The 26,662-nt window shown below is 41.0% G+C and overlaps 1 protein-coding gene across 1 annotated transcript in view; it reads right to left on the minus strand.

Annotated features, from left to right (window-relative positions):
* cog2 (component of oligomeric golgi complex 2) overlaps window positions 1-26,662 on the minus strand; it is a 156,567-nt gene that overhangs the window by 25,246 nt on the left and 104,659 nt on the right. Inside the window, exons 5-12 of the mRNA XM_041188372.1 lie at window positions 24,724-24,827; window positions 21,819-21,927; window positions 19,050-19,229; window positions 7,815-7,939; window positions 5,375-5,501; window positions 3,282-3,421; window positions 2,994-3,055; window positions 2,727-2,878 (exon numbers count right to left, since the gene is read on the minus strand). Coding sequence (XP_041044306.1) covers window positions 2,727-2,878; window positions 2,994-3,055; window positions 3,282-3,421; window positions 5,375-5,501; window positions 7,815-7,939; window positions 19,050-19,229; window positions 21,819-21,927; window positions 24,724-24,827 — 999 coding nt within the window. The remainder of the gene's footprint in view (window positions 1-2,726; window positions 2,879-2,993; window positions 3,056-3,281; window positions 3,422-5,374; window positions 5,502-7,814; window positions 7,940-19,049; window positions 19,230-21,818; window positions 21,928-24,723; window positions 24,828-26,662) is intronic.

Here is a 26,662-nt window from a genome sequence, read left to right on the forward strand (position 1 = left end):
GGGGGGAACATCAGTTTGGGTGGAGATGAGGAATATAAGGGGAAAAAAGTCATTAGTGGGAGCAGTCTACAAGTCCTCTAACAGTAGCCACAGCGTAGGACAAAATGTTCGAGAAATATTGTGTGTTTGTGATAATGGGAATAATCATGGGTGATTTCAATCTACATATAAACTGGAAATATTAGATTGGCAGTCGTAGCCTGAATGAGGAGTTCATAGGATGCTTTCAAGATTGTTTCTTAGAACAGCATGTTCTGGAACCAACCAGAGAGCAGGTTATATTAGACTTGGTGTTGTGTAATGAGAGAGGATTAGTTAATGATCTCAGAGAAAAGGCACCACTAGGTAGCAGCGACCACAATATGGTTGAATTTTACATCCAGTTTGAAAGGGAGAAGAGTGGGCCTATGATTAGCATCTTAAACTTAAATAACTGCAACTATGTGGGCATGAAAGCTGAGCTAGATGAAGTGAACTGGGATACTAGGCTAGAGAATAGATCAATAGAGAAACAGTGGCAGACATTTAAGAGGATATTTCACAGCATTCAGAATAAGTACATTCCTATTATAAAGAAAAATTCAAAGGGGAGGACCCATCATCTGTGGTTAACTAAAATGTTAAGGAAAGCATCAAACTTAAGGAAAAAGCAGACAACTGCACAAAGATGAGTGGCAGGACAGATGATTGGTCAGAATATAAAGAACGGCAGAGAATGACTAAAAGGCTAATCAGGAGAAATAAATTAAGAGTATGAAAAGAAGGTAGCTAGAAGTGTAAAAATGGATAGCAAGAGAAAGGAAAAAATGTAAAGTGAGTGTTGGTCCTCTAGACAGTGACAGTGGGGAGTTAATAGTGGGGAGTTAATAGTAGATAATAAAGAAATGGTGGAAGAAATGAACATATATTTTACTTCGGTCTTCACTATGAAGGATACAAAAAACATTCCAGTAATAGCTGCAAATCAGGAGGTGAAAGGGAAGGAGAAACTTGGTGAAATTGCAATCATTAGGGAAACGGTACTGAGCAAATTGATGGAGCTGCGGGCTGACAAGTCTCTGGGTCCTGATGGGCTACATCTGAGGGTGATAAAAGAGGTGGCTAATGAGGTAGTAGATACGCTGTGTTAATTTTCCAAAATTTGCTAGATGCTGGAAAAGTACCAGCAGACTGGAAAGTAGCAAATATAACCCCTCTACTCAAGAAGGGAGCGAGACAGAAAACAGGAACTTATAGACCAGCTAGCTTGACATCTGTCGTGAGGAAGTTGTTAGAATTAATCATTGAGGAGGCTATAGCTGGGCGCTTAGAAAAGCTCACGGTAATCAGGAAGAGTCAACACGATTTTGTGAAAGGAAAATCAATTTTAACCAATTTATTGGAGTCTTTTATTGGATAAAGGGGAGCCTGTAGGCATACTGTGCTTGGACTTCCAGCAGGCATTTGATGAGGTGCCATATCAAAGGTTATTACAGAAAATAAAAGCTCATGGTGTAAGGAGTAACATATTAGCGTGGATAGAAGATTTGTTGGCTGTCAGAAAACAGAGTATGCATAAATAGGCCTTTTTCTGATTGGCAGGATGTGACGAGTGGAGTCCTGCAGGAGGCTGTGCTGGGGCCTCAACTTTTTACAATTTACATCAATGACTTAGATGAGAGGAGCAGCGGCATGGCAGCTAAATTTGCAGATGGCACAAAGATAGATAGGAAAGCGTGTTGTGAAGAGGCATAAGGAGGTTGCAGACCAATATAGATAGGTCGAGTGAGCGGGCAAAGATCTGGCAAATGTAGTTCAATGTGGGAAAACGTGAAGTTGTTCACTTTATTATCATTATTTCATTTTTTTTAACCTATATATGGACAAGCTGAAGAAAAATAATAACAGTTGAAAAGTTGAACTCATCAAAAAAAGTCCTCTAAATTTCCACTTCTTTGTGCTAAGTGCATTCTTAACTCAAATTATTGAATAATGAAGTGTGTTGATGGCACAAATGATCAGGAGTAGACAATACAATACATGGGCTACAATATGAATTGACATGGACTGAATACAATACAGTAAACTAATGTAGGCATACCTGATCTGGTAATAAACAGGAAGGCTCAGAGGAGGTTTACTAAATTGATACCTGGAATGAACGGGTTGTCTTATGAGGAAAGGTTGGACAGACTGGGCTTGTTTCCACTGGAGTTTAGAAGAGTGATGGGTGATTTGATTGAAGTATACAAGATCCTGAACAGCCTGGACAAGGTGGATGTCGAAAGGATGTGGCTGAGTCCAGGACTAGGGGGCACTGTTTAAAATTAGGGCTCGCCCTTTTAGGACAGAGATAAGGAGAAATTTTTTCTCTCAGAGGGTTGTGCGACTTCAGAATTCTCTGCCTCAGAAGGTGGTGGAGGTGGGGTCATTGAATATTTTTAAGGCAGAGGTCGATGGATTCGTGTTGGTCAAGGGAATCAACGGTTATTGAGGGTAGATGGGAATGTGAAATTCAAAACACAAGCAGATCAGCCATGATCTTATTGAATGGCAGAGCAGGTTCGAGGCGACAAATGGTCTATTCGTGTTCTTATTTCTTATGCTCTCATGAGTGAGATTAATTGGTTAGTTCCTTCGAAGAGATAGCACAAGTACGGTGGGCTGAATGACTTCCTTCTGTGCTGTATGATTCCAAGTGTCTTATATCTGAGCAGTTTAAGGAGACAGAGAAAAGGATCACTCACCTCATCTACCCACTTAGAGTAACGTGCTAGTAATTGCAGAGTCAGCTTCCAGAAGCGGTGAGCGAGTGGGGGGAGGTAGATGTGATCCGTCCAGCATTTCAGAAGGTTCTGCCACAGAATGTGAGTAACCAAAAGCCTAAACTCACTTCCATCTACATCAAAAAAAAAATCGAGGGTTAGCCCTGTGGATTCACATGGGATTTATGATGTTGAAAGATGCTGTTTGCTCTTCCTTTTAGAACTACTCTATTGGTACAAAGCTCCTACCTGGTGCTTCCTTCAAGCCTTCAGACATAGATGCCTCCAAATTTCCAGCAATTTCCTTGAACCTATCAAAGGATTCAGTAAAGTGCAAATGGTCATATTATTTCTTTTTTTAACCTATATATGGACAAGCTGAAGAAAAATAATAACAGTTGAAAAATTGAACTCATCAAATTATTGAATCATGAAGTGTTATTGGCACAAATGATCAGGAGTAGACAATACAATACACGGGCTACAGTATGAATTGACATGGACTGAATACAATACAGTAAACTAATGTAGGCATACCTGATCTGGTAATAAACAGGAAGGCTCCATTTATCGTTGAAACTCTTGTATGCTGAGTGTGAACGCAGTCTCTTCACACTTGCTTGAGATGCACATTGCCACTCAAATTTTCTAATAAATTCCATAGTAATTGTGTATTTCTGGAATGTCCAATGTGGAGAACGGTTAGAAAGAAGGTCCTGGAGAATAATTACATTTATCTTTTTCTTCCTCTTCAGTTCTCTGCCCAAAGGCAAGTCCAACCTACACCGCCACAACCTCCTCCAAAGTTGGACAAGGAGGCAGGTCCCAAATCCACCATACTGTTGGTAGTGATCCGATCCATACCAGTCGTTCCGCCATATGAACCAACTGCCCCACCCTCCAAGCAGTCCGAGTTGCTTTGGGAACATATACTTTTATGTGCATGTTGCAGTTTGGAGCTTTGAGTAGTGATGGTAGAAGTTCCAATGTGCTTTCCATCACATGGCTGATCAGGAATCTCTCCCACTCTTACTGCCTGCCATTGACTTAAGTTGAAAGGATTTACAAGTTGATACTCAACCTGTTTGGCTGTGTTATGAACACATGATCCTTGGTCATCAAGTCCTAGAGTCAGGCTTCACCCAGAGCTTGTGGCTCAGAGGCAGAGACGCTACCCACTGCAGCACAAGACCTGTCAACCACGTTTATACAGCTCACTTAATGTGATAAAGATCTCCTAAGGAGTTTCACAGGAGTATAAGAAAAATATTTAACACTGAGCTACTAAAGCAATATTCGGACAGGAAAAAAGGTAGGTTTTATAGAGTGTCTTAAAAGGAGAAGACAGACTGAGAAGGTTTAGGGATAAATTCCAGAGTTTAGAGTCCATGCAGCTGAAAGCAGTCAATGGTGGAGCAATAAAAGTTAAGAATGGACAAGAGGCTAGAATTGGAGTAGCTCAGAGATCTCGGAGGTAGGATGTGAGTTGCAGAGATAGGGAGAGACAAGGCATTGAATCAGTGCCAAGTCATTCCCACACCAAAGATCCTGCTTATCTCTGCAATTCGTCCCTCCCACCAAAGCAGGGTAGCTCATGATAACTGCAAGAAATAAAGTGCATGCGAGACAACATGTCAGAAAGAGAAAGAGAGCACAGCTTACATTCATATAGGCCCTTTCACAACCTCAGTGTGTCCCAAAAGGTTTTACAACAATTGAGACACTTTTAAATGCAATGTATGGAAGATCTTAAATCTGAGCCGATCAGCTAACAGGTAAAAGGAACTCCTGAGTGGAATGAACACAACTCACAATAAAGTGTGTGAGCTCAATGCAATCATCCTCATGGCTACAGCAGGACTCTGTACCTCAGAGCCCACGGACTGTAAATTGTGGTCCTTACAACCTCACTGAACACCACCCACATACATAACTCTCAGATGGAAATCCCTCCAGCACTCACCTGGCATATCAAGCTTATCCTTATTTAACTAACAAGTCTTTAATGAGTCCAGTCAGATAATTATATATGTGAGTAGACAAGGATGTATGGAACTAAGATCTCATATTAAGCCACTGACAAACAGCAATTCTCGGAGGAAAGTTTGTGCTTGAACAACAAGTTAAATTTTTAAGTTGTGAATGTGACACTGGTAATCCACTAATCCATACAGATATCAGATTGTAGCACTCTTGCTTCTTCAGTCTGAAAGCTGTGGGCTCAAATCCCACCCCAGAGATTTGAGTACAAAATCTAGGCTGTCATACCCAGCGTCAACTGAGATGTTAAACCGAGACTACATTTGCCCTGTCAGGTAGATATAAAAGATCCCATGGCACAATTTTGAAAAGCAGCAGGGGAGTTTTCCCCTGTGTTCTAACCAATACTTATTTATACCTTAACCAACATCACTGAAATAAATTATCTGGTCATTATTGTATTGCTATTTGTGGGAGCTTGCTGTGCACAGATTGGCTGCCACATTTCCTACATAACAACAGTGACAACACTTCAAAAATTACTTACTTGGCTGTGAAGCATTTTGGCACATTGAGGTCATGAAAGGTTTTACATAAATATAAGTATTCCTTCCTTATCAAAATATAAAAACTTGTACATAGTCAGTTACCTCATGGAACATGTCTGGATTTCCTGGGTTAAATAATGAAGGTACTTTTTCCTCTAAACCTCGCACCATTTCAGGCCAGACAGAATTTACTGTAAAATCATAACCTGGAATGACTTCTGTCTTATCACTGGAACACAGAATGTACATGGAGTCAGGCAACAATAAATGCAGTAATTTATTATAACAGACATGTACACAAAGATTCCATATGTGGAACCTGTGAAAACATAAGTCTAATTTGCACACTTCAGGATTGCTTTCCCCTTGTGTGCAATTAAAAGCTCCAGTATTTTTGGTCAGACATCTGTTGCAAATGCAACCTGATTTAATCTAAACGTGCAGGCACTTTTAACAAGGAGAATAGCTGGCTCCTTGGACACTTCATGTTTCAGGGCTGGTGAATGTAGGGGGCGATGGTCACAACAAAAGGTGCAAGCTGAATGGTTCTCAAGATGCATGATGAACTCAGTAATAAGGAACAGCTCCGTGACAAATGATAAGTCAGCTGAATGAGTAGCTGCAGGAGAGTGTCCCAACTGCAAGAATGAAAATTCATTACCCTCTCAAGGGCAACTAGGGATGGGGCAAAAATGCCAGCCTTGCCAGTGACGCCCACATCCCATGAAAGAATAGTTTGAAAAAGCATAATTTTTGATTGTTAGATCCCTGGAAGTGGTCACGTAACTACCAGTTTCAAACTTCACAGAATAATGCATGATTTAGTGATATCTACCTGCGTCTGGTATATGGTTAGATTTCCAACAGGATGACGAGATAACAATAAATTAGCAGCAGTTTACATAAACCCAAAGGCAAATTCTATGACATCTAGAAACTCATTGCAAATTAAAAATAAATTCAGAAGTCCCATTTACTCTATGCAATACAAAACATTTACCCTGGAAAAAATCAGTCTCTCTATCTGACAATAGTTGTAGAGTTTGAGGTGAGTGGATGATGGAACTCCAACTCCCGGGTTGACATGCAGCAGGTTCTCAGATTGGATGAGTGTAGGTGCCCCTCGCTCATCTAGGGACTATAGGATCCCTCAATTCCTTCTGCCACAACCATCTAATCCAATAGAATCATAGAATGATAAAGCCATTAAAAAGCAGCTTCTTGGCCTAAGATGCTCATATCAGCTCTTTGCTGGGGCTACTCAATTAATCTTACTTCTTGGTTCTTTCCCCATAGCCACATGAAAAATTTTCCTTTCAAGTATTTATTTTGAATGGTACTACGGAATCAGAATCGGCTTCCACCAACTTTTTAGGCAGCACATTCCAAATCACAACAACTTACTGCATAATTTTTTCTTCTGGTGCCACCTCTGGTTGGTTTGCAAGTCAGCTTAAACTGTGTGTTGTGGTACCAACTCTTCTGCCAAAGGAAGCTCTATCAAAGCCATTAATAATTTTGTATGCTCCTCTTAACCTTCTCTGTTTGATGGAGAACAACCCCAGCTTCTCCTGTCTCTACATATGTCCTTGATCCATGCTACCATTCCAGTAAATCTTTTCAGAAACCTCTACAAAGCTTTGATATCTTTGTTATTTGCCACTTATCAGCCCAAGCCTGAATGTTGTCTAGGTCTTGCTGTGTGTGGGGACAGACATTTCATTACTTGAGGAATTGCAAACAGAAATGAACACTGTGCAATCATCAACGAACATCCTCACTCCTGACCTTCTGATGGAAGGATGGTCATTGATGAAGCAGCTGAAGACACTTGGGCCGAGGACACTACCCCAAAAAACACAAACATCTTTCTTTGTGCTAGGTATGACTCCAGCCAGTGGACAGTTTTTCCTGATTCTCGATTTGACTTCACTTTTATGCAGGCACCTTGATGCCACACTCAGTCAAATACTGCCTTAATGCCAAGAGCAATAACTCATTTCACCTCTGGAAATCATCTCTTTTGTCCATGTTTGTACCAAAGCTGTGATGAAGTCCGAAGCTGAGTGGTCCAGATGATCCTAAACTAAGCATTGGTGAGCAGGTTACTGTTGAGTAAGTGCCCTTGATAGCACTATTGACAATACCTTCTGCCAATTTGCTGATGAATAGGAGTAGATGGTGGGGCAGTAATTTGGCTGGATTGGATTGTCCTGCTTTTTGTGGACAGTATGCACCTGGGAAATTTTCCACTCTGTCAGGTAGATGTCAATGTTGCAGCTATACTGGGTCTTTCACCCTGCTGGAGTTTGTAAAAGGATTTTCTCCTCTCTATTTTGCTTATAATTAAATGATTAATCCTTATGTAATATATAATCCAATTGTTTACTCTATGCTTCATAATTCTGTGTCTATGTGGAAGGTTAACCTCCCAGGATGTTAACAACTAGGTAGTAGGTGAAAGTGTAAGATACGACAGTCAAGAAAGTTAATTTCAGAACGCTGAAAGTACAAAAGGTTATTTTAGTTGCATGTAACTCACCCGATTACTGCTCCTCCGGTCACCACTTGGAGGAGCCGACAATGGTTAGGAATAAATTCTAGCAGTTTTCCATACATTTCTCTAAGACTATTTGTCCTAGACTGAACATATTGTTCATCAATTACCTGGAAGGAAAAAATCTTCTTTTAAAGTAACGATGAGAAACATTTGCAAATCGGCTTCTAAATACAACAGATTCTAACCTAGTTATCTTTAGACTGTTAATTTTTCAGACAGAAGGAACGGAACTTGTGGGAAAATGAAGATGCCATACATTATTTCAGTTGTTTTACAATATCCCTGACTAGAACTTGTGACCAAAATATCAGGTCACACAACCCCTTAATTTGGGAGTCATCATTAGAATTTTAACTCCAGATTTTTTATTGAATTCAAATTCGCCATCTGCTGTGGTGAGATTTGAACCCATGTCCCCAGAGCATTGCCCAGATAAAAGCAAAAAACTGCAGATGCTGGAAATCCAAAACAAAAATAAAAATACCTGGAAAAACTCAGCAGGTCTGACAGCATCTGCGGAGAGGAACACAGTTAATGTTTCGAGTCCGTATAACTCTTAAACAGAACTAAGGAAAAATAGAAAAGTGAAATATAAGCTGGTTTAAGGGGGGGTGGAACAGGTAGAGCTGGATAGAGAGCCAGTGATAGGTGGAGATAGATAAAAGATGTCATTGACAAAAGGACAAAGAGGTGTTGAAGGTGGTGGTATTAGCTAAGGAATACGCTAATAGGTGACATTAAGGATAAAAAGCAGGATGAGCAAGGTACAGATAGCCCTAATGGGGGTGGGGTGGGGGGAAGGGATCGAAATGGGCTAAAAGGTAGAGATAAAACAATGGATGGAAATACATTTAAAAATAAAGGAAATAGGTTGGAAAAGAAAAATCTATATAAATTATTGGAAAAAAGGGGAATCGGAAATGGGGTGGGGATGGAGGAGAGAGTTCATGATCTAAAATTATTGAACTCAATATTCAGTCCGGAAGGCTATAACGTGCCTAGTCGGAAGATGAGGTGCTGTGCCTCCAGTTTGCGTTGAGCTTCACTGGAACAATGTAGCAGGCCAAAGACGGATATGTGGGCATGAGAGCAAGGTGGAGTATTAAAATGGCAAGTGACAGGGGGGTCTGGGTCATGCTTGCAGACAGATCGAAGGTGTTCTGCAAAGCGGTCACCCAGTCTGCGTTTGGTCTCTCCAACGTAGAGGAAACCACAATAATTCTTTTTTCCAATAATTTATATAGATTTTTCTTTTCCCACCTATTTCCATTATTTTTAAATGTATTTCCATCCATTGTTTTATCTCTACCTTTTAGCCCATTTTGATCCCTTCCTCCCACCCCACCCCCATTAGGGCTATATGTACCTTGCTCGTCCTGCTTTCTACCCTCAATGTCACCTATTAGCACATTCCTTAGATAATATCACCACCTTCAACACCTCTTTGTCCTTTTGTCTATGACATCGTTTAGCTATCTCCATTTATCACTAGCCCTCTATTCAGCTCTACTTGTCTCAACCCCCCTTAAACCAGCTTATATTTCACCTCTTTTCTATTTTTCCTTAGTTCTGTTGAAGAGTCATACGGACTCGAAAAGTTAACTGTGTTCCTCGCCACAGATGCTGTCAGACCTGTTGAGTTTTTCCAGATATTTTTATTTTTGTATCTGGAGTACTAGTCTGGAAAAATACCATTAAGCCAGCACCTCTCCTTGAATTCCTACCCTAGAGGTGACTTTCACCAGCTCCCCATCAGATTAAGTGTTGCACAGTATTGAAACACTGTCCTGAAAGAGAAAGGGTTAACAGGATTAATTTTCCTGTTAATGGGGCGGAAGCAATTAGGATCCAGTGAAGGAAGCTATCTGCATGTTTTAGAACAGGCAGGCATCTCAGTACGCATTACCTGGGCATGAAACATTTAGTGCATGCTAAAAAAAAAACAAGAAACAATCATAATTAAGAGTCACATTGAAAGAAGGCACATAGTGATTTGAAGGTCACAAGTGCCGAATTAGACTGCCAACTGGCTGTAAATTCCTAAATATGGATAATGCCTCACTTTAATTTTTTGTGAATTACAACTCACTTTCTGTAATGTAATAACATAAAAATAAATTTGTTACACTTCAGTGGATTGTCTTGCTTGCTCAACACAGACTAAATCCTCTGCATTATGCTATGGCTCAAGGCCAAATGTCCTCTCACTGCAGGCTCCTGCAGTTTATTATAGAATCATGGAATGATACAACACAAAAGAATGCCATTTAGCCCATCATGTCTCTCTTGAAAGAGCTATCAAATTAGCCCCACTCCTCTGTTCTTTTGTCAATAGCCTTCTAATACATTTTCCTTTCAATTATTTATCCAATTCTCTCATAAATGTTACAATTGAATCTGCTTCTACCACCCTTTCAGACAGTGCATTCTAGATCACAACTCGTGTTTCCTCATATCGCCTCCGGCTCTTTTACCAATTTCCTTAAATGTAACCTCTGGTTACTGACCTTTCTGCCACTGAGAACAGTTTCTCTATATTTACTTAATCAAGATTTGGAACACCTCTTAAGCTTCTCAGGTCTCAGGAGAAGAACCTTAGTTTCTCCACCTGACTAAGGTCTTTCACCCCTGCCACCATTCCAGTAAGCTCTTCTACACCCTCTCTGAGGCTTTGACATTCTTCATTAAGTGAGATGCCCAGAATAGGCCACAACATTTCAACTGGGGCCTAACCAGTGTTTTATAAAGAGTTAGCATAACTTCCTTGTTTTTGTACTCCATGCCATTATTTATAAACCTAGGATTCAGAAGGCCTTTTAAACAGCCTTCTCAACTTTTCCTGCCACTTTCAAAGTCTTGTGTAAATGCACGCCCAAGTGTCTCTAATCCTGCACCCTGCTTTAAAATCGTACCACTTAGTTTATGTTGTCTCTCCTCATTCTTCCTACCAAAACGTATCAATTCACACTACTCTAGGTTAAATTTCAGCTGCCACATGCCTGCCCAATTCTCAGTCTACGTCCTCAGGGATGAGAGTGGTCGAAAACAAGAGTCAGAAAATTAGTGCATGAAGACAAGAAGATATGAACATTTTTTGTGACAAGGAATCATGTACACAAAAGTAGCAAAGGCACTGCAGCATGAGGGGCCAGAAAATTATAACACTTATGATTTGTAGTGGAATGCAAATACTTCTTGGCTCCTTCATCAAGCTTGGCTTTTATTGATGGGGTGAACAAGTAGTCATCATATCCGTAAGGGAGATACCTTGTCAGGTAGGCAAGATAACAGTGCATGTGTAAGTCCTACAACAGAGATTTATATCTTGACAATGTAAACGTGATAAAGTGCTTATTGTAAATTGTAAATATTAACCTGCAAACAAATAATTGAAATGACAAGTCACAGCTCCCATCAAATCATCTGGCATTGTGAGTAAAGCTATTTTTATTATAAGAGGGCATTTTCATCCATATATTTGCTGGCAGTTAAAGACAATTTCTATCAAATTGCTTAGAAGTGTTTTCTCGATGTACGGTTGCTCAGGAGGACAAAATATTTTACAAACAAAATCAGGTCAAAAGAGAAATCAGCAAAATCATGGGAAATATTTCTTTCTGACCATGTTCCATGTAAGGGTACCTGGGTGGTCTGCTCTAAATACTGGTAGTAACCATTTAATGACTACTACAGTTGGTAATGATTAGTTATTAGTTATCTTCACCTATTAACTACTGTAAACTGGTATCTTTGGACAGGCAAACCTTTGAACATCACTGAAAAGTAACATCTGAGGCACCAGGAATTGTAAAAGTACAGTGAGGTGAATGCAATTGAGCTCATTTGTGGACTCTAAATCCAACAGCCATCTGATTTGGCTAGGACACTGACTTTCCAGTTACCTGATTATAAAGGAGAAGAATATGAATCCTAACAAAGTATACCTTCAGGGGGAGAGGGCAGTGTAGTGGTAACATTCAGAAGCCTAGGCTAATGTTCTGGGAACAAGGGTTCAAATCCCACCATGGCAGTTGGTGGAATTTAAATTCAATTAATAATCTGGAATTGAAAAGCTAGTCTCAGTAATGGTGACCATGAAACCATTGTCAATTTTTGTAAAAACACATCTGGTTCACTAATGTCCTTTAGGGAAGGAAATCTGTCATCCCTATCTAGCCTGGCCCACATACGATTCCAGACCCACAGCAATTTGGTTGACTCTTAACTGCCCCCTGAAATGGCGTGGCAAGCTGCTCAGTTCAAGGGCAATTGGGAAAGGACAACAAATGTTGGCCTTGCCAGCGATGTCCACAACACATGAAAGAATAAAGAAAATAAAAAGAGCTCGCCAAGTTACCACCGTCCAATCAAGAATATCAACCATAGCAGATGAATGCTACGGGCACGTGGAAATCTGTAGTTTTTAAAACATGGTTAAGTATCAAATACACAAAATTTTGAATCATATAAAATACTCATCTTGCAAGTGTGTGAAGTGATGGGTTAGTTTTGTGCATTAGACTACGTGGAAGCGTTCTGTTCAGAGGCAGCACTGGGGGCAGTGCAGATGCCAAGGCTGACAGAGGCAGACCAGCAGTATGATGGCTTTACACTCAAGTTGGCTTACTCCTTCCCTGCCACTTTAATTATCTATAAAAATGCAAGCCCTCTCATTTTAAGTCTTGGCCATAAATAAGGGTTGAAGAAGCCCCATTGAATATTAATTCTCATTGTATCAACAACCTCTTTGAATTTCACTTTTTAACAATGAAACCCCTTCCATAATACCAATTTTATTAGTAATATAAACATATTAGAAAGGTCAGAAAGGTGTCAAGTTTTTACTCCACTTCTTGAATGCTCTATTTGAAAAATGCGAATGCACTCTATCTCTCTGTTTACATCTCAAACTAGTACATCAAAGCACCCAGATTTGCTGGCTTTAAGACATACCCGCAAACTAAGCCTCTATTTTAAAAGAAAAATATCTTCCAAAATATTATATACATTAATAGCTTCATTACATTCATATACCACATTACTCATGTGTGAGATAGGCAGAACATCTTTTTGGCTTGACGGCAGCATCCTTTTAGTGGCAAATACCACTCGTGTTGCTACTGCATAGTAGCAGTGTGAAATAGCTAGCTTCATCTGTTGTTCAAATGTTTAAGATACCTTGCCCTTACAGGGTAATCTGAGATAGACTGGATACTTTTCAGGGCCGAAAGTGATGGCCTTAGACCAGTTCATGAGTTTAAGCAACATACAGTGCAAAATGCTTGGCAGTTAACTGCCAGTCACCATTAACTGGTACATGCGCCATGGCAATGCCTCTACCAATCAGATTCCATTTGCCAACCAATCAGCACTCTTCTTATAGAGTTTAAAATTGTTGCTTCCCCTGAGATTGGTATTCTTGCGATTGTCCTGATGTGTGCAAGATGAAAAGCTTAAACAAAATGTCTTTTTTCAGCAATACTCAAGCCCTGTACTGCCAAACGACTATAGGTAAACCTGTGTTTGTTCTTCAAGGGTTCAATAGGTATAGCTTCAGTAGTTTACAGGTGTGCAGACAGAGGCAATGTAAGATCAAAAGGCAGCTGCAAGCCTCCAACTGGCCCCACAGAGGAAATAACCTAATTTTGAAGTCGTAAGGTGAAAATGCTTTGCCTGGTATTTTGGTTAAGTCTACGGGTTATTGTTGCCTTAATGCAGATTAGTTTGGGAATTTGTTAAAAGTTATGACAATAGTAATTTGTAGCCAGGTGTATATATTTTAACTTGTGTAATTAATAAAATGTTTCATTTAGTTTAATGTAAAACCTTGAGAACTAGTGATCTGATTCCTGAGTTTAGAGTCGCATCTCAAACATAGCATTTAAAATGATTGATTATGATAGTTGTTTAAAGTTTCCGTCTGGGATTTTTAAATAACTCCACTTTACCAACTGCATCGGTCTTAACAATGAACTTCAGTGCCAGTGTGATGCTAGGTATGTTGGCTGTACATCCCAAAAACTGGTGGATCATATCAAACAGCATGCCCCTTCCACTGTTCGCAACAGGCAAGGTACAGACTATACCCAACCAGCCCGTGCTTGCAAAACTCAAAACACAGTGTCCAAAATGATATGTGATTCCACGATTGTACAACATTTGCTAAATAATCCTCAGGTATGCTAAAAATTATGCTGACAATCAATTTAAGATTGGCAGTTGAGCTTGCAGTGTGGCACATTTGCATGTACTGGAAGCTACATATATTAATACACAGGGCCCTGTTCTTTGCAAACAGAAAGAACACGTATGCATATTGTGCCTGTTTCAGCTAAACAAAATAAGTGATAGCCATTCACTGGTGCATTCCTCAGGGCAATGCCTTGACCAATCAGAGTCAAGCTGTCTGGTTTAAATTTCAAACAATGCTAGGCAGTTAACTGTCAGTCACCATTAATTGATACATTCACCATGGCAATGCCTCTACCAACCAAAGTCCAACTGCCAACCAATCAGCATTCTCTTCTCATACAGTGTAAAGTTGTTGCTTCCCCTGACGTTGGTATTCTTGTGACCGTCCTGATGAGTGCAAGACAAAAAGCTTTAACAAAATGTCTTTTTTTCAGAAACACAGGTTTGGATGTATGTGGACAAGATGCTGGGATTCCAGTGCTGTGCTCTTGGAAGTTTAACAGTGCATCACCACACTTGGAACATTGATAGGAACCTAACAAAAGAGGAGTAGGGGTAGACCATATGGCCCCTCAAGCCTGCTCTGTTATTCAATATGATCATAGCTGATCTTCGGCTTGAAGTCCACTTTCCCACCTGCTCCCATATCCCTCGACTCCGAGAGGCCAAAAATAAGTCTCTCTCAGCTTTAAATATATTCAAAGATGGAACGTCCATAACCATCTGAAGTAGAGAATTCCAAAGATTCACAACCTTTGAGTGAAGAAGTTTCTCCTCATCCCAATCCTAAATGATCAGTCCCTTATCCTGAGTCTGTGCCCTGTGTTCTAGATTCCCCAGCCAGGGGAAAAAACATCTGTGTCTGCCATGTCAAGTGCCTTTAGAATCCTGTGTGTTCCAATTAAATCACGTGTCATTCTTCCAAATTCCAGAGTGTATAGGCCAAATTTACTCAACCTCTCATCATAGAATGACCCTCTCATCCCAGGAATCAATCTAATGAACCTTCACTATACCACTTGCATTGCAAGTTTATCCTTCCTTAAATACAGAGACTAAGACTACACTCAGTACACCTGTGTGGTCTCAAAACCCTGCACAACTGTTTTAAGACTTTCTTATTTTTCTACTCCAATCCCCATTCAATAAAGTCCAATATGCTGTTTGCCTTCCTAATTAGTGGCTGTACCTGCGTGCTAATTTTGTGCTTCTTGTACAAGTACAACCAAGTCCCTCCGAACATCAGCATTTCGAAATTTCACACCTTTTAAAAAACATTCTGTTTTTCTATTCCTACAACCAAAGTGAATAACTGCATACTTCCCCACATTATATTCCACCTGCCACCTTGTTGTCCACTCACTTAACCTGTCTAGATCTCTTTGCAGATGGTGTCATTCTCATACCTTACAGTGTTTCATACAGTTCTAGCAGAACTTCCCTGCTCATATGCTCCAGGCCACTATTCAAGGAAAGAATCCCAAATGCCTTCTTGAACACCTTGTCTACCCCTCCTGCTACCTTTACGGAGCTTTAGACATAAACTCCGAGGTCCCTTTGTTCTGCTACACTTTTCTGAAGCCAACCGTTTATTATGTATTCTCTTGTCTTGTCATCCCAAATGCATTACCTCATACTTCTTTGGCCATTTTCCTGCCTAAAACAATAAAGCAACAAAACACAATCCTCTGCCATGCATATTTAACATCACACCACAATCTGTATGCTGCAGTCCATTTACAAAAGCACTTATGTCTGAGTGCACCTAGAACAGTGCAGTCAAAAATCATGGGGGACATTAAAGTTCTCAGATTTACTTAAATATTAGATCAAACAAAAAATTCTGGGTAACTTTTCAAACAGATCTCAGTCAACTTTTTTACTTTTAACAGAAGAGATACACAGGCACTTTATTACCTGTGCGTGCACCAGAACTGAAGTTCCACTGTACAAAACAGAGGGATAATGCAGAATGATTTACATTTAACTCCATGTAAGTTTAGACAGGAACTAAGGAAGTGTTGCAGTAATGAAGGGAAAAAAGCTCAAATAAAATTGGTCAGGGATCTTGCGTTTGGTTTATACTCTTTGCTTTTTCTAAAATGATTTATATCCAGCACACTTTGTTTTAAAAGAAGAAAGGCTCATGCCAGTCTGTGTCCCTCTCACTCTCTATGACCCCTGCGTGAAGCCTTCTGTGGATGACCTTTGAACTGTTCAAGAGCCAACAGAAGTGAACTTTGGCCCAGATGTCAAAGCAGTATAGATTGAGTCTATTGGGAAAATACAACTTGATCCCCATTTGCCTACTTGTCTCTAGATTCAAAAAGTAGCCTGCTTCATCAGTCGGACCACAAAGGTAAAACCAGCTTGTGTTGCACTCACCGTTAACGTTTCCAATTGAAAACTGAGTAGAGGGAGAGAGATGTCCACTGCCCGCTATTATCAAACTCATTTTTCAAAAGCAATTTTATGATTTCACTGGTTTCACTGAAATTTTATGATTTCAACCAGTGGCTGAAATCTCACCGTCTTCCCTTCAGTGTTAGCTGAAGGCCTTCCTGGTATCTTGTTGGGATGGTCATAGGCACCCCAAAGTGACGAGTTGGTTACATTTTATATACAGACTGAGAGGTTGATTATAAATAGGCTGTGCCAGCTTACTGCAAGGAGAAAGAGACAGTGGTGATCTGCAGCAAGGGACGATGCACTGATTGACATGGGCCTTGCTTCGCCCCACAACCCCAAGGGAAATAATTTCACCCTGAAGCCCACTGCTATTACTCACTACCCTTGTGTGTCCAGAAGGGGATGCTGCCATCACTGTGCATTAGATGAGGCCCCTTGCAGCTGCACTTACACACGAGGCAGCAGGTGGGCAGCTCGACGGCCCCACTGATAGCTTAGAGCAGCTGCAGGAGGAGCTGGCAGCTGATAACCATTTGGCCATGTTGCAAGTAGCTGCAGCCGAGGGGAGGCGGAGGTCAGAGAAATATTGAAAGGGTAGAGATCCATGAATCAAATGTCGGGATTCTGCCACAAGGCAAAAATTTCTCATCCTTGATATCCTTTAAGTCTGTTACTATCATCCCTATTGTTTACTACAATTCTGAACTTTGTGTCATCTGCAAACTTTGAAATTATATCCTGTGCACCCAAGTTCAGGTCATTATTAAATATCAAAAGATCTCACTGGTTTCAAAACCAAACGCTGGGGGCCACCAGTGCAAAATTCCTTTGCGTCTGAAAAAAATGTTTGCCATTACTTCTGCTTTCTGTCCCTTAGTCAATTTTGCATCCAGTCACTGTACCTTTAATCTCAAAAAATGCTGGAAAAACTCAGCAGGTAAGTTCCAGCAATTTTTGTTTTTGTTTCAAGTTTCCAGCATCCGCAGTATTTTGCCTTTGTCCCTTTAATCTCATTGGCTTCAATTTTGCTAACAAGACTATTATGTATTATCTCGTAAAACAACTTCTGTTCAGCATTTTAGTCCCCCACCCCTTTCATGGAAAAAAAAATGAGAATACAAATTGCTTTTAAAAATCCTTTCCTTTGATAGAAAAATGGTCAAAGTAATCCTGAAAAATCTCAGATTTCGTCAGTTGTAGACAAGTTGTAACCAAGCTAAATCTACTTCTGCTTTTTGCTTCTGCCTAATTTGCTAATAAATTTAACTTATAGCTAGAAGCCTTGAGTTATGTAGTCTGTCAGTTTGCATTACGCCAAAGAGATCTGCACGATACAGTGGTAACCCTGCTCTATTTCTAGTGGGCACCTTGTGATGGCTCATGTGCTTTTGTGGGGAAGAAAAACATGTTTTATGTTGGGGTATGGTCCCTTTAAAATTATGTTTCTCTGAAAGATTTCTTGTCAAGCACTTGGATTCCACTAACTGATCATGTGAACAAATTGCCAGGGAGATAAACAATAGAAAAATGGCCAACAAAAAGCTTAATTATATGGGTGAGTTGATTGTGGGTGTGGCTCTCCAATGTCAGTACTGATGGAGTTCTGCACTGTTCAAGATACTGTCCATTGGATGAAACATTAAACTGAGTCAGTCAGGGTCTTGTGTTCAAGCCCCTAGAGGAGAACTTTGACACACAATTTTCTGCCTCAGAGGCAAGTGTGCTGCTCACTAGGCCACATGGATTGGACAAACTCCAGTGTAAAAACATTAAATTTTTCAGCAGTGGCCACTAGCTGTTATTTCACACTCCAATGTTTTTATACAGGGGTTTATTAGGATCATGGTAGAGAGCTATAATGTGTCCTCTCAAGTGAGCATGAAAGATGCATCAGCCTCACTACCTCACTCCCCAATCCCCTTTCCTCCTTGCCGCCTCATTCTCCACCCTCTCTCCTCCTCCCTGCCTCACCTTCTCCCTCCCCGAGCCTAACCACTCCTCACCATTTCACAGCCCAAACTTCTCCCCTCAGCACCTCACTCCCCAACTCTTTCCCCACGCATCTCTCCTCCTCCCCATCATTCTGATCCTCTTCCCTCACTGCATCGCTCCCTGATCCTCTCCCCTTCTAACAACTTAACTCCAATCCTCTCCTTTCACTATCTCACTCCCTGAGATAGTCTCCTCACTGTGTCACCTAAGAATCAGAGATGGTCTTCTGTCCTTAATACCTCACTTCCTGTGATATTCTCCCCTTCACTCCAAGTTGCTCTTCCTTCCTCATTCCGAGGTGCTGCTTTCACCTCATCAGTTCACTTCGAGGTGATCTTGCATTTCACCAAATCAAGGCACTGTTCCCTGGTCACTATCTCATTATCTGAGGCAGTCGCCTTTCAATGCATTCTCTGTGCTCTCCTTTCCCTACTTTTACTCCTCACCCTCCTCACCACTTCACCACAACAGACAAACTTTGACTCCCCTCAGTGAATCTCATGCATCGCTTCTCGACACTGCAACTTTACTCAAACAGCAAAGAGGAGTTGAAAAAAAAGTCAGATTCATGATAAAATGTGAAATTCTTTCTAACTTACCTAGAACAACAATCCACTTACTCACCTCTTCCACATATGGTTTCACGAGCACCTGGCCAATCAGTGCTTCTGCATCTCTCGTTTTGTCTATGGTTGCATAAGTCCGTAAACAAGGACGTACAATCTCAACATTGGCAGTCTGTAGGCCTTCCAGTAGCAGCCCTTCCAGTGACTGCTGAAGCATGGCTGTGATTCCAGCTATTCGCTGTAAACAGAGTTCAGTATACATGATGCGAATTGTGCTGGCATATACAAATACAGAATTAACTGGTGGGAGAGATGCAAAAACATTCTATACTGTAACTAAAAAGAGTTCAAATTAGAGAAGTACATAGTTGCTTTTAGGATTGTCTTGCTGTCTTGTCATGAATTAGTGGAGTGCTCCTCCTTCTATTAACTTCATAAAGCTCTGGTTAATCCTCATTTAGAGTACTGCATTTAGCTCTGGGCCCCACACACAAGGAAGGATATATTGGCTTTGGACTGGGAGCAGCAGTGATTCACCAGAATGTTCTTAGGGCTAAAAACTTTAAATTATGAGCACAGGTTGCATAGATCAGGCTTTTATTCACTCGGGATAGGGGGTAAAGGGGTGACCTAATTGAGATGTTTAACTTAATTATTTGATAGGGTAGAGAGAGAAACACTATTTCCTCTGGTGGGGGGAGTCCAGACAAGGGAGGGGGGATAAGCTTAAAACTAGAGCTAGATAATTTAGGAGTGACATCAGTGAGCGCTTCTTCACACAACACGTCATGGAAATCTGGAACTCTTTCTCAAGACACAAGATGAGGTTTGGGGGAGTCAACTGGACATTTCAAGACATGAGACTGATAGGATTTTGACAGGCAGGGGTTTTAACGGCTACAGAATCAAGGCGGATAGATGAAGATACAGATCGGCCATCGCCTACTGAATGGCGGAACAGGGTTGAACAGCTGAACGAGCTACTCCTGATCTCATTTACCCCAAATCATTTCAAATAACAATACTGATACATCTCTGTTCCAGATATACTATAGAGCTTGGAGAAGCTGGCAGGTCCATCAGAAACAGTGCAGACCAGAAACAGACAATTCCACGAGACGCCTGAAACTCAGAGATCTCAGGATCCAGCACAACAATCTGGGATGAAAACAAAAACAGAATTACCTGGAAAAACTCAGCAGGTCTGGCAGCATCGGCGGAGAAGAAAAGAGTTGACGTTTCGAGTCCTCATGACCCTTCGACAGAACTTGAGTTCGAGTCCAGGAAAGAGCTGAAATATAAGCTGGTTTAAGGTGTGTGTGTGGGGGGCGGAGAGATAGAGAGACAGAGAGGTGGAGGGGGTTGGTGTGGTTGTAGCGACAAACAAGCAGTGATAGAAGCAGATCATCAAAAGATGTCAACAACAATAGTACAATAGAACACATAGGTGTTAAAGTTAAAGTTGGTGATATTATCTAAACGAATGTGCTAATTAAGAATGGATGGTAGGGCACTCAAGGTATAGCTCTAGTGGGTTTTTTTTTTTTATTTTTTTTTATATTTTATATAATGGAAATAGGTGGGAAAAGGAAAATCTTTATAATTTATTGGGAAAAAAAAAAGAAGGGGGTAACAGAAAGGGGGTGGGGATGGGGGAGGGGACTCACGACCTAAAGTTGTTGAATTCAATATTCAGTCCGGAAGGCTGTAAAGTCCCTAGTCGGAAGATGAGGTGTTGTTCCTCCAGTTTGCGTTGGGCTTCACTGGAACAATGCAGCAAGCCAAGGACAGACATGTGGGCAAGAGAGCAGGGTGGAGTGTTAAAATGGCAAGCGACAGGGAGGTTTGGGTCATTCTTGCGGACAGACCGCAGGTGTTCTGCAAAGCGGTCGCCCAGTTTACGTTTGGTCTCTCCAATGTAGAGGAGACCACATTGGGAGCAACGAATGCAGTAGACTAAGTTGGGGGAAATGCAAGTGAAATGCTGCTTCACTTGAAAGGAGTGTTTGGGTCCTTGGACGGTGAGGAGAGAGGAAGTGAAGGGGCAGGTGTTGCATCTTTTGCGTGGGCAAGGGGTTGTGCCATAGGAGGGGGTTGAGGAGTAGGGGGTGGTGGAGGAGTGGACCAGGGTGTCCCGGAGGGAGCGATCCCTACGGAATGCCGATAAGGGGGGTGAAGGGAAGATGTGTTTGGTAGTGGCATCTGGGATGAAAGTGACCCCAGTTCCTAGGTTTTAAAGTAATTGGGAAGTTCAGGGACAATTAGCAAGAAATGAAAACTAAGGACAGCAGCAAAGTTCTGTGAGATTCCTTTATTACTCCAAGTGAGAGTGGAGCCTGTTTGTGACTGGCGATGGAGATTACCCTATACAAAAGGTAGGTTACTGCATCCCATTAATCTGGGCCAGAGTGAATTACATCTCCATTGCCTAAAGCGGTCAGAGAGGATTCTTCTGGATCTCTGCTCCATAATTGGCCTTGATTTTTCAGCTGGCTTTTCACCTCTTCCAGGAAATCACATGGTTTCAGGTAGCGTGAGGAGTGTCAGAATTGTGATGCACAAGACACCGCAGTTGTGTGGGATAGGCTGCACAGATCAGAGGGTCTTTTCCTGTTTGTCATCACTTGTTTATCATCTATTATTGGACCTTTTATTGCGACAAAGGCTTTGGGGGCAGATTGCAACTTCTGCATAATTAAAGGCTCCTTATGACCAGTTTGCCTGCTTTTGTGATTAGTCTACAGAGTGCCCTTGTCTTTTTACACATTCATAATTTCTGTTGCAGAATCAGAACGGCAACAAACCCAATAGCAAGGTGCACACTTACAGGTCTCACTTTGTCCAAAAGGGGCATTCCCTTGCTCTGCACAGCGTGAAAGTGTAATTGGTTAAATTCAGTCCCAATTCTTTCCAGCATCTGCCCAGCTAAGGGAGGACTGTAAAGAAAAAGCACAACAATGAAAAGAAAACGAAACAATTTGTTGGTTCAGAGCATTTAAAAAGTCAACGACAACTGCAAAGATGTCGAGAGCCACTTCACACTGTCCATAAAGAAAATCTATCATAGCTGAGACACCAGTCAAATCTGGATGCCTGATATGAACTATAGGTCAGTTCTCCCAAAATTTGGCTGAATGTATAAGCAACTTTCCAGAGAACAGAATTAAGGGTGGCAGGGTGGCAATATGTGGCACAGATCAACTACATATTTCCCTCATCTCAGCAGCTTGCCAGAAAGAGCAGACTGAGGCAGAGGCAGGGGAGTTTGAAGGGCAGTCTTGGCCTCTTATGTAACTCCAAGCAGGGTGTCACATACACTGCAATGCCGGGAGAAGCAGTGACAAAACCCTTAGCAGCTTCTTTTGGACTAGGGTGGATTTTTGAAATCAAGGTGAAGGACGTTATTGCTCAGGAATAGAACAGCCCTGGAATTAGTGACTGAAACACAGTGACTATGCTTGCATTTGGGAATAAATTAGACAGGCAGTTAAAGGAAAATTAGATGATTTGGAAACAGGGTGGTTGTAAGGGATTAAGACTTATTTATATGTATTCCAAAATTCCTTCATCATACTATTGGGTTAAAATACCTTTAACCATCTAGGCCTATGCTCTGGAATTCCTTCCTCAAACCTCTCAAATCCCTCTATTCCCTAAAGCCCACCTTGTTGACCAAAATATGTCCTCCTTTGGTTCAGGGTTGTTTTTTTTATCTGACTATGCTTCTATAAAGAATTTTTGGATGGTTTTCTACATTAAAAGGCATGATATAAATGCAAGCTGTTGTGGATAAATACTCGCAGTGACTCTCTAGGCTGAAAAGCTTGCTTCTATGTTGTCATTTCTACACAAAAGCTTTTCCACTTTGTGCACTTAATTCTTGTAATAAAGTGGCAAACAGATTGGATGCAGCGTAAAACTCCCTCAACCATGTGTCTCAGTCTAATCTCAGAAGCAAATACATCCACCAATGCTTATACACACGATCCTTGTGGGGTACTGGAACCAGACCTGCCAATTTAACTTAGGGGACAGTTTAGTGTTACTTCAAGCAGTGAACCTCAATTACATAAAAGCTCCAACCCAGCAAATCTATCAGCTACAATAATTTTTGGAATTTTTACCTCTTTACATATTAATTAAGTTTAAACTTGTATTTTTTTAAAAACCTGTCTATAGTCAGGAACACTCAAGGAAAAGCATAGTGGACAACAAAAACACAAGAGAATGTATAATGTTGTTAATTCTGCAGCTTGTTTTCAAATATTTGAAGGAAAAATTAAAATAAATTGAGAAATGTTTTCTACATCAAGAGGAGGTACACTCTTACACTTGTGAATGGTAGGCTGTTACACAGTGATACAATCCTACTCATGCACAAAGGGAAATTCTACAGAAGCTCAGGCTGCAGCTTCTCCCTGAAGCTAATGGAGTGGGTCCCATTTATCAAATTCCAGCCCAGGCTTCTGAAACATACTGTGATGTCAGCATAAAAACAAGAGCTATTCAAAGGCATATTAAAGATGAGGGACAGGAGGAGGCCATTTCCCATCTCGAACTGGATTGCCCCAGTGTCTCCAGGGTTGAAGTTTAATCTCTTGGATATCACAAAACCTGGGTGAAAAATCACAGTGGCATTGAAAAAAAATGCATGTTTCCCCCCCATCCCTTTTTTGTACAATAATGCTTATTAGTTACAGAAATGTTGGAAATGGAGAAAAATGGCTGTTTGACCAGCATGGCCATTAGAAGTGGGAAATCATGATAAACCCCCAAGAATACATTCAGCAAAGTTGGCAACCAATCCCTTGAACTGTTCAATTTGATCATGGCTGATCTACGTGTTTAATTTAACCCTATTACTGTTAATCATCAATGTGTTTATTAGAAACCTTATTTTGAGGCTGAATCAAAACACTATATTTAAAAAAGAATCACAAATTTTCAAAAATATATTTTGATCGATCTGATTGCTTTTCTCCTTTCTAATAAATTTGCACACAATCCGATTTAAATTATTTGTATATCAGCTGGAAGAAATTTGCATTGGTCAACCCAGACACAACCCATTCAGCCCAACTGGTCTATGCCAATGTTTATGATCCACATTAATCTCCTCTCATCCCCCTTCATCTCAGTCTATCAGCATTTCCTTCTATCTCATGTGTTTGTCTAGCTTCTCCTTAAATGTAACCATGTTACTTGTCTCAACCACTCCTTGTGACAGCGAGTTGCATATTCTTACCCCTTGCTCGATAAAGAAGTTTCCACTGAATTCTGAATTGAATTTATTAATGACTTTTATATTCATGACCCCTTGTTCTGATCTCCCCTCTCAGGTGGAACCATCTCTACACCTAATTCCTCTAGGCAGGTTTTTATATATCTCCAACTCAAAAAAGGGCAAAAGGGAACAAGGAGCCACAGCTTCCATTTTAAAAATCCCAGTGACTAATTTTTGGCCCATTCTCCGCAAGATAAACAAGATTTCATCAATAAAAAGGGAGAACCATTATGGTTGACAATCACTAACTTCACCCTCATTTTTATTGTCCATAACTCTAGATCAAGGGAGAGCTGTCACTCTATCCATTAGGCTAGGTTGTACCTCAACAACCAGCTGCTCCCTCATGCTGTCCTCAAGTCACAAGGGGGTGTAGTCTTACTTTGGATGCACAGCAGGGGAATGCTTAGTTGTGATGTTTCAAAAATGCAGAGAATCCAACACTTACCCACTTGTTTCTAAGGGTGAAGCCTCTTTGGAAGACTGAGAGTGAAGAATCTTTTCAATTTTCTCCACTGATCGGATTACTTGAAGTAGTCTCAACACACACATCTGCAAGGGCACAAATGTATAAAACAGGGGCGTTTATGACTGTCAGTTTACTTGATGCCTTCAACTCTAATAATAAAGCACTGCCTTTTGTATTCTCATATCAACACACAGCTTCAATACACAGGTTTAGCTCACTGGGGTTCTCATTTGCTTCCCCACAAATGACAGGTGAAATGCTTAGATATTACCATAAATTCAGCAACTGCATCCATGCTGGTTCTGATGTGTAACTGACTTCCAGGGATGGGTTTACTTGAAAATAGGTCTGACTTAGATTAATGATGAAATCGCCAAGAATATATTCTGCAAAGTTGGCAACCAATCCTTTGACCTGCTCAATTTGATCATGGCTGACCTGTGTGTTTAGTTTAACCCTATTACTGTGAATCATCAATGTTTTTATTAGAAACCTTATTTTAAGGATGTATTTGAATACAAAAAATATTTTAGTTAGTCTGATTGCTTTTCCTTCTTTCTAATAAATTTACAGAAACTATGGGCAGAATTTTTCTGTCAGTGAGTTGGGGGCGTGACCTGCTCGCCAACGCGAAAATGACGTGGGATGACGTCGGGGGGAACCCCCCAATGTCATCCCGCTCCATTTAAATATTCAGGAAGGTGGGCGGTGCCGACCTGTCAATGGCCAATTGAGGCCATTGACAGGATAATTAAGCCAATTAAAGGCCCTGCCCGTCCAACCTTAAGGCTGGCGGGCAGGCCAGGAGACCCAGCGGGCTTCTGAAAAAACATGAAACCTCATCCATCGGCATGAGACATTGTCATGAGGGGGATATGTTAATCGTTTTTTTATTTTTCTATTTTTGAAGTTTACAAACATTTCCCTGATCTTCCTGAGACGGTACTGGCAGCTGGGGAATCCCCCCCGCCCACACAGGAAGTGCATAGCACTTCCCATCGGGCGACATGCTGGGTGGGCCTTAATTGGCCCGCTCACTTAAAATGGCGGCAGAGCCCATTTTGACGGCGGCGATCGGCTGCCTGCCCGCTACCGAGCCGGTGGGGCCTGCCCACTCAAGAGCAAAATTTTGCCCTATATATATTCGCAGCTGGAAGTTACATACATATCCAATTCATGCTTGATCTACTGGTGTAAACAATATTTCTAATCTCAAGGATCCAGAGGTTGATTCTAATCCTGGCAGAAGTAAAAGAAAATTGAGTGTGTTTTATCGTGCGTGATACATTGCTACACGCACACAGCTGCAGCCATTCCAAACTAACAGTGATGGTTCAGTGGATAACACGCTGGCCTTACAGCCAGAAGGTTGTGGATTCAGGCCTTAGTCCAGGAGATGAGCAAAAATCAAGGCAGACAATCCAGTTCAGTACTGAGGGAGTGCTACATTTTTAGAGATGCTGTCTTTTGGGTGAGATCTTAAACCTCTCAGGTGAGCTTAAAAGATCTCACAGCAACATTTTGAAGAAGGGGTGCAGAATTTTTCCCAGTTCTGTCCAATATATATCCTTCAATCGATATCACTGAAAAAAAAATACCTGGTCATTATCATGTTGGTGTTTGGAGCTTACTGTGCATCAATTGGCTTTATGTTTCCTACATTACAACAGTGCCACGTCTTCAATACCACTTCATTGGCTATAAAGTACTTTGGGGGCAACCTGAGGTTGAGAAAAGTGCCATAAAAATACAAGTCTTTCTCTAAATTATTTTTCACGTGCAGACTCAAAGCAAGGCAAATATAAATGGACCATCCAATCTCCTCTGGGAGTTTAATCATAAAAATAATAGCGGGCCAGTTTTATAGAAACTCGGTGAGAATTATAAGTCTTATTGAGGTAGCTGAAAATTTATTTCC

This window comes from Carcharodon carcharias, chromosome 5, assembly GCF_017639515.1.
Source record: "Carcharodon carcharias isolate sCarCar2 chromosome 5, sCarCar2.pri, whole genome shotgun sequence".
NCBI classification, from domain to species: Eukaryota; Metazoa; Chordata; class Chondrichthyes; order Lamniformes; family Lamnidae; genus Carcharodon; species Carcharodon carcharias.